Source organism: Schistocerca americana, chromosome X, assembly GCF_021461395.2.
Source record: "Schistocerca americana isolate TAMUIC-IGC-003095 chromosome X, iqSchAmer2.1, whole genome shotgun sequence".
Classification (NCBI taxonomy): Eukaryota; Metazoa; Arthropoda; class Insecta; order Orthoptera; family Acrididae; genus Schistocerca; species Schistocerca americana.
Window position 1 is genome coordinate 657562034 of NC_060130.1, and position 17126 is coordinate 657579159.

The 17126-nt window shown below is 38.4% G+C and overlaps 1 protein-coding gene across 6 annotated transcripts in view; it reads right to left on the reverse strand.

Moving 5' to 3' along the window:
• Nucleotides 1–6531: 6531 nt before the first annotated feature.
• LOC124556703 (catenin delta-2) overlaps nucleotides 6532–17126 on the reverse strand; it is a 506669-nt gene continuing 496074 nt past the window's right edge. For all 6 annotated transcript variants that reach the window (XM_047130679.1, XM_047130681.1, XM_047130680.1 and 3 more), the window contains one exon: nucleotides 6532–10007. In XM_047130679.1, coding sequence (XP_046986635.1) covers nucleotides 9807–10007 — 201 coding nt within the window. In that variant the 3' untranslated portion in view covers nucleotides 6532–9806. The remainder of the gene's footprint in view (nucleotides 10008–17126) is intronic.

Below are 17126 nucleotides of genomic sequence, written 5' to 3' on the forward strand. Positions count from 1 at the left end.
TTAAAAAGTTCAGTAGAGCCACATTAAGGCGTAAATTGTGTTGCAGGGATGTAACAGGGTGGAGGGGTGATGTGCGAAATAGAAATGTGAGGGAGGGTAGGTCGCTGGATAGTGTTCATGCAAACTGAAGGTCATGCAGGTGATTCTCCACTCAATCTACTCCACCACACCATGAGAAGTAACTACAGGGTGTTTCACAAAATTATATGAGCTCTCCACAGTGTGCCTTATGAATCAAAGGCAACACAGTGCACAGATGTGCCTGGGAGCTTCGGTTTTGTAAAAACGCGTTATTGCTACACGGAACGCATATATGAGTTACTAACAAAACTACTGCAGATAATGCATATGCATAGAATCCACGTAAATCTCCTCACACTGTTCTACACTGCTAGAGTGGAAATTGATTCTTAGTCATCATGAATGGCAGCTGTAGCCTTCATCCAGAAAGGCAATTTCCCCCACCATAGGTGGTGACTGCTTTTCCTTTTACAGACAAACGATACATCCCCTGCATTTCCTGTCCAGTTATTTTATGGGAGTACACAAAACAACGTCATGAGCTCATGTTCATGTAGTGGAATTATTTTCAGTTTATTTAGCACTCATTTGCCATTGTTAAGTAAGCAGTTAGGTAAAATAGGTCAACACCTGGAACTCTCAACTGTCCACCAGAACGAAGAGACTTTTCCAAGTGTAATACGCTATCAATATGTAATCAACAATGTTGATTTCATTGTCTCGCCTGTCACTGTCTGGAACACTTTTCACAGAATGAGGGGTATCAAATGCATCCATGCAAGCATCAGCTTTCCCAGAATCTGAAGGGTCCCTTAGGTTTAAACTGTCTCCCACTGCAACAGAAGTACATCTAGGTGTTACAGAACTTAACATATTTCAACATAAGTCAAGCAAGGCATTAGAGCATATTACTGTTCAACACATAAACATGATCAGTCCCAATCCATGTGACATATTCACACCCATGTTATAATATAAGAAGCGCCAGCAATTTCTGAGTGGAAAACTTTTATGCAGTCTACCAGTAAACACAACATAATTCATGGTGAGGGAAGTGCAGAAACTTTTTTGTCATTTGTTAATTCATCAGCAAGGGACTACAACATAATAATGTGGCTTTACAATATGTTGTCAACAATATACAACAGCAAGGTGCCACATTTACCAATCCAATCCCTTTCTCACCACCACCACCACTACATAGGTTACTGACCATATCACACTTACAAATCAAATACATAGAAACATATTTTATGCATAAGATGCATATTTGACTATCAGCTGCTTTTATTTTAAACCCAAATATCGACTGGTTTCAGTCATGGGCCATCTTCATGGATAAGGGTTAAAATGGTTTAAGCCACAACATTATATTCGTCATTACTTAAGTAATGTGTAGAGCATGTCATGAATATCAAACATGTACATGTACAAAGGGCTAGCTCCCACTTAATGAACTGAAAATAACTCCACTAAATCAACACGAGCCCCATGAAGTTATTTTGTCTGCTCACATAAGAGAACTGCACAGAAAATGCCAGGGAGGTATGTCTGTCTATAAACTGAAACATGAGCAGCACTCACAGTGGAGAAAGTTGCCTTTCTAGAAAAATTACAACTGCTGTACAGCATGACTAAGAATCAGTTTTCCCTCTAAGAAGTGTATAACAGTGTGCATAGCTTTACGTATATTCCGTCCACATGCATTACCTGCATTAGTGATATTAGTAACTCATATCTGCGTTCCATGTAGTAATAAGGCACTTTATGCAAAACAAGACACTTCCTGGGTACATCTATGCACTGTGTCGCCTGTGATTCGTAAGGCGCACTGTGGAGGGCCCACAAAAATTTATGAAGCACCCTTGTTTCTTGTGATGTGGTGGAGGAGAAAGAGTGGGGAATAATCTGTTTGATCTTCAGCTTGCTGATCTATGAACAAGGGGAATGAGTGAACACTATCTGGTGACCTACCTCCCGCTGTGTTTCTACCCCACGCATCCACCCCTCCACCACGTCACAACCCCACAACACAATTTATCCCTTAATATGGCTCTACTGCACTTAGAAGTGGTACAGAAATTTAATCCTTGTTTTTAAACCAATTCGCTTAAAGATAAACATTAATTTTATACTTTTAGGACAATATTTTTAATAATCTGAAATGCGGAAACTATTACTCCTAGAGAAAAAAATTAATAAGACCTTTTTTGTAAGAAATTTAACATAGTTTAATTTTGTACTGTGAAATATTTTTTCTAGAAGCAGAAGTTTTCCAGTTATTTGAGAAAAAACATAAAAAGTTGCCATTAAACCCAGGACACCCCCTCCTAGTATTGCGCAAAAAATTGCAACTATACACATTTTTTTCTTCCTGTAATTGACCTCCTTTTTGGTCTTTGTTGACTGGGCTATTACTGGCAGTTACAGTCTTAATTGTATCCAATTCTGTCTTCATATTTTCTTTAGAAAAGGGGACCCACGGTGTATAAATAATTCACAATGAATTTTTATAAGGTATGACTTCCACCAAAGATGATAAATTTTAATCACAGACTATATCTCTGACATAAAAGTAGAGCGATAATATGACAGTTGTGCAATTACATCATAAACGCAACAAAGCAAATTAATGTCATAGTTTAAAAACATTAGAGACACATTAAATTTAAGTAAAGAGTGCCCATATACTTATATATACACATATATCCAAATGGCTTGATGTATACAGGCACCACTTGAAAATGAGCCATGCTCTGAAATACTAGCAGAAAGTAAAAAAGAAATAACATAAAAAAAGAATAAACTGCAGCTCCCGCAATTTTGCTAAACGTAAAGGTAACAAACAGTTGTAACCAACAATCTTTCAGCTGCTATACACAATATACCACCTTGTTTCTTCTGTGGCAGATAGCCAGAAATTTATGAAATTACATGACAGATACCTGTAAAACATGAAGTATGCATAATGTAGATGGCCTCAACATATAGTTATGAACTTAGGAGCAGCCTGAGCCCAGAAAGTGTAAAATTAACTGTGTACCATGGCTAATATAAAAAAAATTCTGTTTATACATTATAGGCAATATTTCAAGCCATGCAGTAGTGGAAACCACACAGGTATGAAAGTTGCCATCCCAATATCCAAAACTAAGTGATGTAGTTAAAGCACAGGACTCATGTTTGAACAAACTATTACTCAAATACTTTTAGATTTCCAACCCTTCTATTTGAGCTTATGCCTAACCTCTAATGATCTTGCTGATGACATTAAAACCTAGTAATCCTATCTTCAAAATCACAGAAAAAAATAAAAATGAAATTAACAGACAAAACTGATACGTGAAGGGCCAATGAATCACTCTGCGGAACAACATAGGAAATTCTACATTTTATGAATGATTCTGTTACAACAAAAACTCAAATAAATAGTGAAACAGATGCAATATCTAAAACATGGAGACTCTTGGCTTTTTCAGGGCCAAAAAAGACTACAGTTCCCCAACAGCAAGAATAGGGTGCCACACACATGTGCAAACCTCTCATACCGAATAACACGGAAATTGGCACTACCAGGCCAAAAACTACAATTAAAAAGATCCCCAATGTCACAAGTCAAGGGATGTGGACATTGGTCTACAAGTGGGATATATCTACATAAATTAATAAACAGCAACAGAAGTGCGTGCACTGCCAGAATATAGAAAAAGATATATCTTCATGACTTTAAAAACAAGAAAACCACTTGACAGAACATACTAAAAAATGATTTAGGTTGCCATCTAACAAAAAACTATCTAGCCACCAAAAGTTTTTTTTAAACAGGTAACAGCACACATTATGGTCAGTAGAACAGACCATGTTTCCAAATGCAAAGGGGTACAACAACTATCTCTGATTAACCTGTTGTACATGTCACAATGAGCACCAACATGCTTTCAAATAAGACATGGTAAACAACGGGTGCACTGATTTTACTTATGCAATTGAAATTTAGCTCACAAACACCAGTATTTCTGTTGAATTCAACACTGGAGAGAGAATGGAGTGTACATCACATTAACATGAGCAACTCCCAGTCACACATTTTTCAATACAAACACTAGCTTTCACGAGAGGGAAATGTCTCTGTGGAGGGTGATAGCAGTTAACAAATGTGTTACAGAACATAAGACATTAATAATGCTGGACCAAGTTCTTGCTTTTCTACAAGAAACAAAGGCCAAATAAAGTTTCACAAATATTGCAAATTTTAGGCAATGCTATTACTTTGCATCATAAAAAAAGATACACTACTCAAATACAAATAACAACACTCCACTGCCTTTTGTGTTTCCATGACAGTTTCAGCATTGTATAGGGTTTCTTAATTTCAACTACCACTTTACAATGAAATAAAAAATCAACACATCTCAAGATATGAGACAGGAATATAACATTCACAGCAGTACCTGATAAAGGGAAGAAGACAGTAATTTGAAGTATCATGCTTCAGATGGACTAAGAACCACAAACTGAGTGGTGAAACACTGAGCCCTTATAGTGAGGATGACAGAATTGTCATTTGTTGTGAGTATTGTATTGGATTAATATCATCACAGACACACCAGGATGGCATCGAAGAGCAAAATATATACAATTACCTGAATTTCATTTAGGTTATACTGAGGGGCTCCCAATGGCTTTGTTGCAGTGGTAACACTGATTTCTGTCAGATCACCAAAGTTATCTGCTGTTGGGCTTGGCTAAAACTTGGATGGGTCACCATCTGGGCCTGCCGAGTGCTGCTGGCAAGCAGGGTGCACTCAGGGCTTGTGAAGAGCTACTTGATTGAGAAGCTGCACCAGTCCTGAAAACTGACAATGGCCAGCAGAGTGGTGTGCTGACCGCATCTCCCTTTTGGTGCCTCCTCAAAGAGCTGAGGATGACACACCGGCAGTTGATACCATTGGGCCTTCAAGGCCAGTTCGGATGGTGTTCGTTTTGTTCTGAAGGCCTGGTGCCAGATGAATGATTCTTCCATAGTACTGCCCAAGGTCTTACTCATGAAACGTCACCTGCATATTATTACTGGTGTTGATGGTAAGAAGGTGCACTTGCCTGTTGCCAAAGCAGCCATACTTGGTCACAAGGGGACTACAGCACAAACTATGACCAATGTCACACCCAGTGTGACAGCTATGATTATCAATAAATTTGCTGGAAACTGAAAATAGTATACAGACCACAATTGAACAATGCAATGACTGGAGTAATTCAAAGCATACTGGGCAGAAAGGTTTGTTTAGTGATGAGAGCAGATTCTGGTTTGGGATCAATAACCTTTTTTTCCCCTGGTGTGGCTTTTAACAGTATGGCAACACCCAGAAATGACTAAGGGCATCATGATGTGAAGAGACAGAGACCACATTAAACTTTTTTTCTGGGAGGGATATTAACCATTGCTGGATACACCCTATTCTGTTGCATTCCTATGACACAAAAATCACTTAACCACGTGCAACAAGAAGTTGAATAGTGTGGAACATTATCTCCCTAGGTGATGCTCCACACTAGTTATGAGTACCTCTGCACAACTGCAGGACTGCATTCTAACTCGATGAAGCTGTACAAGATAGATATTAAAATTGTTTAAGAGTATTTCCATGTATATGGAATTGGAACGTCAGCCTGTATAACATGTGAATAAAATTTCATTCACATGAAATTGTTTCTTCAAAGTGTTCATTTTAAATTTGTGTAATTTTCAACAGAAGGATCCAGTTTACACTGTAATCAGAAAATGTAATATGTAATTACAAAATATTTTTACTTTTATTTACACTGTAAATTCTTTCTTCTAATCAAATATCACACTAGCAGAAAATGAATACACTGATAAAGTGACTGAAATTTTAGTTACCTATTACGCAGACTGAAACTGCAGAGTATATCACACAAACATGAATGGACTGTCTAATCACAAATTACCATTATAAACTGAAGGAGGAGGGAAGGGGGGGAGGGGGAGGGAGGGAGAGAGAGAGAGAGAGAGAGAGAGAGAGAGAGAGAGAGAGAGAGAGGGGGGGGGAGGGAGAACAGGGAGGGAAGGGGGGATGACTGGAGGAGAATCAATGCTGTCTTCTGAGGAAACTTTAGTGCCTTTCTTCCCCTGACTCAAAGAATTTCCCTCACCACTTATACTAGACACTTTATAACTCAGAATCTATATGCTTTTCTTCTTCTGTTCCACAAGATATTTAAATGAATACTGACCACTGATCCATAAACGATACACAATCTCAAAACAGAAAGTAACTGGGTTAAGTCAGCAACTGCCAAGACATTATTTCGTGTCTTTTATCATATCATGAGTTTGTGTCAAGGTGCACTGACCTTCCTAAACAAAATTCACATTTTCAATTTATTACAAAATCGTATAATACTTTTTTTTTTAAGTTGAAGATATTTTACTAGTATTATCTGCCTCTCACAAACAAAACTGTAAGAAGGTTTTAATAAAACAGAACATGAACAAGTTACTACAAATATATTTAGCATGTATAAAAAATACATTGGGCATTCAGCGCATGCTTCACTGAACTGAGGTGTAACAGCATGTTACAGTTACGAAGTGCATAGAGGTTGTCTTCTGAAATGAGTACACAATCTTTTAAACCTTCTCTGAACCAGTCAATTTTTAAAAAAAATAAATAAATAAATAAATAAACAAACAATTCAAAGTCTGACAGAAACTGTTTTATGTATAGTGCCATTGTAACTTCCATGTTGCAACATTTATATACTGAAGTCTGGAGTTTAAAAAGAAAAAGTTGTTGTGTATTCCTAGGTGGAAGTTCTCTACACTGTGCCTGACCATACTTTTAAGGCTTACATGGTCCACACAATGCTTAGGGAATGAGGGTTTACAGAACTTTAAAGGAAATACATAGCAACAAGGGGTTCTGGATTCACCAGTTTTATCTCACTGTTACCTGATGCTGAAGGAAGGTTAATACAAAGGGATGAATGTCTACAGTTTCAGATTCAGTATACAGTTTTCTAGAGGAATCCTTATCAAAAGTTTAAACTTCTGTTTCGACTCAACAGTTGTCTGAACACACAAAGTGGATTAATCGACTTACTTGCTGTTCCTTGTGATAACTTATAATACAGACAGTCATTTTGCAAAAAAGTTAATATTTAATTGTGCCAATAAAATGCCATGTTGAATATACAAATGTGTATATAAAGTCCAGGAAAAATTAACCACCCAATGTCAAAAATCTACACACGTCTGATACAGTTAAATGAATAAAATGTGACGATACATGGCCATAGGAATCCTAAGTAAAGCTGTCTTCTAATTTATCTATGGATAACCGTATCAACTTTTCATAAAATTAAAAAGTTATCTTACATGAGTTAAAAAAGTTTTACATTCATACTTGGCACTAAAAGAATATAAAATTCTATTTAATGTATATTATTTCTATAGGTATACGATTTTATATAATAGCTGGAATGTTAGAATCTCATCTAATATATATATTTATATATATATATATATATATATATATATATATTTATTTATTTATATATATATATATATCTCACTCTAGGTTTATAATGGTATTTGTGGAAATATTCTGAAATCTGACAGGAGGTAAGTTTTGTAACTGTCCCGATTAAAAGTAGCAAGGCCAAAATGCTGTGAAAATTACTTAAAAACATGGTTTGAGCACTTCGAAGCTGCAAGAACTTTAACATTTTGTAATCTGGACAGATTTTGCCACAATAATAAAGTTTCTTTGTAACTCAACATCTGAAATTGAAATTTACTTCCTGATTTTGAGGCCTAAGAAGCAAAAGACACATATGGCTAGTTCACACAGAGGATCACCTCCCATCAGGGTCTCTCACACATTATGATATCAAATATAAGACACATGATTATAATTGCTATATCTGCACAGTACTGTTTGAGTTATGTAGCACGTGCACTCAGTTGGACACACGCACGCACTCTCACCCACACACATTGTCATGCACGCACACTGCCCCTCCCCACAGTGACACCCACACAAAATTATTGCAAGTGCTGATCTACTTAAACACTCATTAATCAGAGCCACCCCCCCCCCCCCCTCTCTCTCTCTCTCTCTCTCTCTCTCTCTCTCTCTCTCTCTCTCTGTGTATGTGTGTGTGTGTGTGTGTGTGTGTGTGTGTGTGTGTCATGTACACAAATCTTTAATAAACACACAAATTCTTTTACCAATGTGTACACAATATGTGCCTGTATGCAAGCACATGCTTAGTTATTTTCTGTTACAGCTCAACATTGGCACAGAAAACAAAAAGCATGTGAAATAAACGGAATGATACTTTATCAGTAATATTATAAGTTTAATTTAAAAATAGATTAAAAATATAAATACTTGCTAACAAAGTTCAAATAAATAAGATTTTGTAACAATTATTTTTCTATAGATATCTGTGCTTGCCTATTATAAACTCCTTTATACCATTTCTCTGTTAAATTTATAACATAACATATTACTAAACATCTCTTAATATGTATTACATGTAGTATATCAGTCTGTTGTGTGCATAAATGAACATGTATACCTTTGAGTCTATCATATCTACACACATCCTTTACTACAAACAGCATTGGCTGAAAGCAGAATAATTCTGTGATTTACGGCAGTTGCACCTGGCTAATGGCCGTATTAATTTTAAATTTGGAACAAAACCTGCAAGACTTGAAACTAAAGTCATATTACAGTGTAACACTATATTATTTAGGGGAACTTAATTCTGCATATATTTAGCTCTCATTGTCCATTCATGTACACAGTTAAACAAACCAAATTGCAAACTTAGAAAACATTACAGAATTGTGCTCAATCACTAAGTCAACATCTTGTCTTGACCTTTAGTACATGATGCTCACTACTTGTTTTCATTTTCTACAAATAAACTCATTTTAATTTGCAACAACATGTCAACTTTTAGGCATTTTATAACACCTCATCTTACACTAAAAAGGAAACAACATTCACACATTTAAATCAGTTCTGTGTCATAGAAATGTAATCAAATTAAATTTAAACATAATAACGCAGAACAAAAGTTCACATAAAATTCCACATAAGTGAAATTCCAGCATTATGTAATTAAACAAATAAAACAGTAACAAACAAAACATACAAAATTTTCAACTGAACAGCATTTATCAAACATTAACACTTAACTAATGCACTGGAAACAGCACGTGACATACATCATGTAACTTTTCCACTGAGGGGTGAGAAAAAAAAAAAAAAAAGAAAGAGCAGCTAACTACTCAAAGAGTTATCCGGATGTTTTAAACACTCCCTGTAAACTTTTTAGCACAAGGTGGGACTTCTTTCAGTCAACACGAACAATTATCCAAGTGGAATGCCTGTTAAAATTTGAATCTCTCTGTCCTACAGTGTTCTTTGTTTTGAATAGATCAGGACCTGAGAACAATAGTCGAGTTGCAATATCCACACAGCAGACAAAAAATTGTCACACGTCTTATTCTCACAACAATTTTTTTCATTTTTTTGGAGATTTGGAGTAATTTAAATATTACTGTTCACTATTAAGACAGTTATTTACACATATTTCAGCAATAGTGTGTGGATACACATCCACTTTCACATAATATATGTAGCTGTGATGACATATGCACACTACTGTACATACAAAAGGAGACCAGTGAGTGGTCACATGTACCATAAATCTAATGCACAACACCAATCAAAACAACAACAACTTCACACCCATGAGTCACCACCAGTCGGATTCTCAGTATGGCTGTCCATAACAACACCTTTTCCAGGTTCTTCATATCCCCACATATCTCCAGGCCCAGGAGGACCATCATACTGTGGTTGTGAACCTCCAGATTCATACTGACGATTTTTCTTTTTCTCACGGTTGACTTGGGCATATAAGGGTTCACCTGGTTTGGCTAACTGCAAAAGAGAGAGAGAAGACATATGACTTATTTTTATACAAACAATAAACACAACCTTATAGCCTCAGTGGTGATGAGAAAAGAAGGGAAGCAAAATTAGGATTTAACTGCCTACCAGCAGTAAATTCACTAATACCTAGATTATGGAAGGATGCAGAAGGGAACTGGTCACGTTCTTTACAAAGAAAGTATCTAGGCAGGGAAAAAACAAAACATGTGAAAACTTCTGAAGCAATGATCACAAAATGTGTTGAGGAAGATCGAAACATACTGCACATTACACTAACATGTAACACTGGTGCATTTAATACTGTAGCTTCTCAAGGCTAGTTGGATTCGTGTTAAGTGTCACTAAAGGGGTGTCTCTCTCTCTCTCTCTCTCTCTCTCTCTCTCTCTCTCTCTCTCTCTCTCTCTCTCTGCACCACAAGCTAAATTTAGATTTCTTCTTCCTATTACCAAGAAGTCATGAAGACCTGAGCCACACAGTAAGTTTAAATACAAATCATTACGGTTAATTATTATAATCTACCAAGACATTGGGAAATTCTTTAAGAAAAACCAATAACTAATTCATAGAAAATAACAACTTTAATAATAATAATAATGCAAAGATTTGAAATGGCTTAGGGGGAGGAGAAGGAAGTGGGAGAGGGTAATTCACTTCTGTCTTCAAGTACACAGGGTAATACGTAAGTACCTCTGGGGGTTTCACGAGATGACTGCACAAAAACTATAAAACATACAGAAAATACACACATATCAGTGGCAAGTGTGTCTCTCCAAGTTTTTAACTCACATTGCAGGTGCTCACTATAGGCACCCTTTGAGAATGTGACAAAATGTCGTGTGTGTGTGTGTGTGTGTGTGTGTGTGTGTATGTGTGTGTGTGTGTGTGTGTGTGTGACAGAGAGGGTGCATAGTGTAGCCTATCTACAAGTGTGGCATATGGAATGAATGATTTGTCCAGATGCTCCAAGATGCCTACCCTTATATGGTGTGCTCTACAATTCCATAACAGTAGACATTAAGAAATGAAACTTAAGAGAGATAATCCAAATTGTACCACATTTACTTGAAGTAACTCTTTCCTTACTTCTTCTATGACTTGTCAACCAGTATTTCAATACCTAGCAGCATAACTAAGTGATGACATCAGCTGTCTTAAAATATCAACTTTTCAAACTTATTTGAGAGTATGACACAACAAAAGAAAATTAAAGGTTAGTTTGAATCCTGCAGTGTTTTATTCGGCCTGGTCCTATTGGAGGTAGCGTGCTCTCATATTCCTCAAACTTCTGAAGTGACATATCCAGCCAGTTACAAGGGACAAATAGTTTAATGTAGATTCCATACCATGGTGCAACTTACCATTTTTTCACATTAACAAATCCCCACCAGATGTGAAAGGAGCAGTAAGTGACAGACAAAAATATAACGAATGAACCCTAGACATTTGGACTTTTTATATCTGGTACTTAACCAGTGACATCAGAAAGCAGAGGTAAACTGGCATATTCTCAAAGAATCACCACATTTTTAAACAACCAAGAAATACAACATGAAGAGGTAGTTTGCAATGTGTATTGGTCTTCAAATTTCAACTGTACATTTTTAATTGCTACAATATGTTCATTATCTTTTCATAGATTTTACAAAAGCATATGATTCAGTATCGCAATCAAAATTGTACAGAATTCTTTTGGAACTTGGAATACCAAAGAAGTATGTTGGACTTATAGAAGCGAGTTTGAAAAACACAAAAGGTAGAGTATGCGTGGGGAATTTGGAGTCAGAAGAATTTGTAATAAAGAATGGACTTAAGCAGGGAGATGCCCTGTCTCCACTACTTTTTTATTTCCTAGAATATATTGTACGAATGGCAGCAGATAATTCAGAGGGTGTGGAGTTAAATGGAAATATTGAGATATTAGGGTATGCAGATGATATAAACATCACTAGCGATAGGAAAGAATCTGTAACAGCAAACGCGAATGCATTGATTATCAAGTCTAGTGAAGATGTAGGTCTAAGGATAAGTGAAGACAAAACTAAATACCTGGTTACTACTATAATGCCAACAACAGTAGATCAGGAAATGTTAAGAGTTGGAGACATGCAGTTTGAAAAAGTGAACACATTTAAGTATCTAGGCGTGGACATCACTTCGAGAAATGAGATTGAATCCGAACTGAAGAAGAGATTACAGGCAGGAAATGCGTGCTGCTTCTCACTGAATAGATTACTTTCATCATGGATATTGTCTAGGAATTTAAAGATTAGAATATACAAAGCTATTATTCTACCAGTTATGCTGTATGGGTGTGAGACTTGGTCTCTCACCATGCGAAATGAAAAGCCATTTCGAGTATTGGAAAACAAAATTTTGAGGAAAATTTTCAGAGCAAAAAGGGATGACATTAGTGGAGGGTGGCGAAAACTGCAGAACAAAGAGGTTCACGAACTCTATTCAAGCCCTGACATAATCAGTATTATTAAATCACGTAAGCTGCAATGGGCGGGTCACGTAGCTCGAATGGATGAGGGCAGGGCAGCGCGCAGAGTACTGGTAGGGCACCTAGAGGGAAAACGTCCTGTGGGGAGACCGAGGCGTAGATGGGAGGACAATGTGAAGGCTGATTTGAGGAGCCTAGGCATTGAAGGTGAACGGAAAGAAATAGCCCAAGACAGGGACAGATGATGAAAATACGTTGCTGGGGTAATGGACTCTCGAGTCCAGTATGACCAGTGAGTAAGAAAGTAAGTACAATATGTTCAGTATGTGTTTTCATATACAAGCAGTATGATATCATTAGAATTATCAAATAAGCTATACTTTCATCAATACTGAAACACCCTGAATCCTACACTGGACATAATAAACAATGATTCCTGATTTATTTATGGTAATCTCAACTTACATCTCAAATGGTTTACTTACATTGGGTACTTTTGCTCATTAGTTATACAGTATAGAACATTATTCTTACACAGCACTACGCTTAGACATCAAAACAGTATAAGTGAATACGTACACTAACGGAAATCTCAACATCTAATTATTTCCTTAAGAATTTTGCTACAGCAGACAATGGAAAACAATCAGACTACCTAACTGAAATAACTGCAACAGACAGCGATCAAGTAACTTCCCCGTAAATCGCACAATGTTTTCAGTAAATTAATTTCATGCAAATTCAAGTATGTTGTGAAATGTTCTCAAAAATGGAAGAATTTCACGGATACAGGATGGGACATACATAATGTGGAAAATGGCACAAAAATGAACTACAGTAACTGCTACTCACTGCCATTCTACTATTTACTAAGGAAAGAAAGAAGTTTAATACTCAAGTACTTTTATGTCCACTTCCTCTTCTTTTCTTTTTGTTAGTGTTTATTCCCTCTAACACACGTTCTGTGGTAAATATTTTATTTATGTCCCTCCTGCCACCTCAGTAGTAAGCAATCTTACAGGGACAAGTCAGTGTGCCATGTGAATGCACACTGTGTAAACTTTGTTCAGTGTGTGATTGTATTTTAACTGGCTGTGTATCATATTTTCTGAGATGGTAAGTGAAGAGCAGCCCAGCATTTGCCTAAACAAGTGTGCAAAAATGGCTGAAATCACACTCATGCTCGTTGGTGCACCACTCAAGGTCATTAACCTGCTGCACAGATTCAATCCAGATCCGGCTCATGTTCCTGCCTCACAAACTATATGACCAGGTACCTGTATAACCATTAAAAAAATCTCCAGGTCAAGACCTGAAGATGATGCACTGTCGACTGGATACCGTGCCATGTGGTGTCATCCAGATGCGGTATGGAGCGGCATAGAGTCAGTACAGCACTCCCAGCCACTGTCAAATTTACAGACTTTGGAATAGTAGCTTCTCAATTGGCATCACGAGGCCGAGTGTACGCCATTCCAGTCCTCTCAGCAATAAAAAATCTCTGGCAGTACTGGAAATTGAACCCAGGTCCATCGCATGACAGCCAGACAAGCTGACCATTTGGCCATGGGGAGGGGGGAACACACACACTTGTACATCCACTACAAGTGTCAAATGCATTAAAAATTAATGCTTAATTTGTTTGATCACAATTCTGTAATCAGAAGTGTAGAAAGACTTTAATTACTGCAAAAGGTAATTAAAAATAGAAAGCAAATAAAGGTCCTCCTCTGTTAGCTTGTAATTAGAAGAAAATCCCTTCTGAGCAGACATGGTAATGTGTAGTCATGTGTTAAAGGCCTATACTACATTACCTCCTCTGTCCAAATGTGGGAAATATAGACAAAATAATTTGTGCCATGAGAAATATTGTTGAGTTTCAAACAAAAGATTCTGTATAAAACTAATAATGAGCAAATAAAGTAATGAGCATTCTGAATGTAAACAATAGTTTTGAATTGGTACTAGACTATTACTGTCGATAGCAATGCATTTAAAATATACACATTTATTCTAGGCACCAGTGAAACTGGAATGCTGTTAACCTCCAATGGCAGATTTATATCCATTTGATAGGGAAATACTTTGAAATGGAACAAAGTGACTACACTCCTGGAAATGGAAAAAAGAACACATTGCCACCGGTGTGTCAGACCCACCATACTTGCTCCGGACACTGCGAGAGGGCTGTACAAGCAATGATCACACGCACGGCACAGCGGACACACCAGGAACCGCGGTGTTGGCCGTCGAATGGCGCTAGCTGCTCAGCATTTGTGCACCGCCGCCGTCAGTGTCAGCCAGTTTGCCGTGGCATACGGAGCTCCATCGCAGTCTTTAACACTGGTAGCATGCCGCGACAGCGTGGACGTGAACCGTATGTTCAGTTGACGGACTTTGAGCGAGGGCGTATAGTGGGCATGCGGGAGGCCGGGTGGACGTACCGCCGAATTGCTTAACACGTGGGGCGTGAGGTCTCCACAGTACATCGATGTTGTCGCCAGTGGTCGGCGGAAGGTGCACGTGCCCGTCGACCTGGGACCGGACCGCAGCGACGCACGGATGCACGCCAAGACCGTAGGATCCTACGCAGTGCCGTAGGGGACCGCACCACCACTTCCCAGCAAATTAGGGACACTGTTGCTCCTGGGGTATCGGCGAGGACCATTCGCAACCGTGTCCATGAAGCTGGGCTACAGTCCCGCACACCGTTAGGCCGTCTTCCGCTCACGCCCCAACATCGTGCAGCCCGCCTCCAGTGGTGTCGCGACAGGCGTGAATGGAGGGACGAATGGAGACGTGTCGTCTTCAGCGATGAGAGTCGCTTCTGCCTTGGTGCCAATGATGGTCGTATGCGTGTTTGGCGCCGTGCAGGTGAGCGCCACAATCAGGACTGCATACGACCGAGGCACACAGGGCCAACACCCGGCATCATGGTGTGGGGAGCGATCTCCTACACTGGCCGTACACCACTGGTGATCGTCGAGGGGACACTGAATAGTGCACGGTACATCCAAACCGTCATCGAACCCATCGTTCTACCATTCCTAGACCGGCAAGGGAACTTGCTGTTCCAACAGGACAATGCACGTCCGCATGTATCCCGTGCCACCCAACGTGCTCTAGAAGGTGTAAGTCAACTACCCTGGCCAGCAAGATCTCCGGATCTGTCCCCCATTGAGCATGTTTGGTACTGGATGAAGCGTCGTCTCACGCGGTCTGCACGTCCAGCACGAAGGCTGGTCCAACTGAGGCGCCAGGTGGAAATGGCATGGCAAGCCGTTCCACAGGACTACATCCAGCATCTCTACGATCGTCTCCATGGGAGAATAGCAGCCTGCATTGCTGCGAAAGGTGGATATACACTGTACTAGGGCCGACATTGTGTATGCTCTGTTGCCTGTGTCTATGTGCCTGTGGTTCTGTCAGTGTGATCATGTGATGTATCTGACCCCAGGAATGTGTCAATAAAGTTTCCCCTTCCTGGGACAACGAATTCACGGTGTTCTTATTTCAATTTCCAGGAGTGTATTTTGAAAATGGTGAAGGAGCCAGCTGTGGATTTTGTAAAAGAATCTGCATGACCCTCACTTGAGATTGTCATTGTCTTTACAAAAAAACACTACCTAGAAGAGAATAATATGCGAGATAGAACGACAAGCACCAGTGTGGAATCCTGATTCATGCTGTATCTGACAACGATTTTTATGTGTGGCAGAGTACCCTACGAGCATTTCAATTTATTAATTCTTTAATCCAGGAAGAGTGTGCCAATTATAGTTTTGTTTTTAAAGAAGATAGGAATTTCTCATTGAGCTGGGAGCACTAGAAGTAAAGAGTTGCTGGCAATACTATTAACAAATGGTGCCATTTGCTCCATTATTTCAACAGCTGTACTGGCAAGTGTTGGAGGCAGTTTGTTTTCAGAAGCATGTGCACATCATATGTGACTAAATGATTTGCATGTGATATGTAAAATACCAGCTATATTGATTACTAGTGCGCATACTTAAAAATAGGGAAGATATGAGTCACTGTGCATCTGCGCAATTTCTATGAAAATTTGATGACTGTAGAATTTCATGGCAGGGCCAATGTTTCTTTTTTTCTTCTTCCTCCCAGTCATCTACACAGCACGTCCATTAAGTCTGTTTACTGTTTCCAAAATCTGTAAGAAAAGCAACTACTGATTGATCATTAGATTTGTACTACAGATTCAATTGTTATTAAAAATTTTGATCACACTGCAATTGTATGTTTAATGAAATCTGTTGATGAATAAGTTGCTGTGAAATGAACGCGATGCAAAATGGCTGCTCCTAAAGAAAACGCTCAGTGTCTATTATGGTCTACTGAAGCAAAATTGGACCTGAAGACACTCAACAAAACTTCATAACTAAGTATGAAAGATATCCTCAATCATGTCCATCAATTCATGCATTGCAGAAAAAAAATATCAAGACAGGGACAGTGCCTGATAAAGGGAGGAGTAGATGACCAAGAACACCAGACAAAACTGTAGATTGCGTTACATAAATCTTCAATATTTCACACAGAGAGTCTATCCATGTTGCTGCCTGACAGTTACAGCTATTGCAATGTTAAGCTATTGCACTTAAAAGTTCCCAAAGTCCTACATCAAAATTCACAATTTTACAATTAC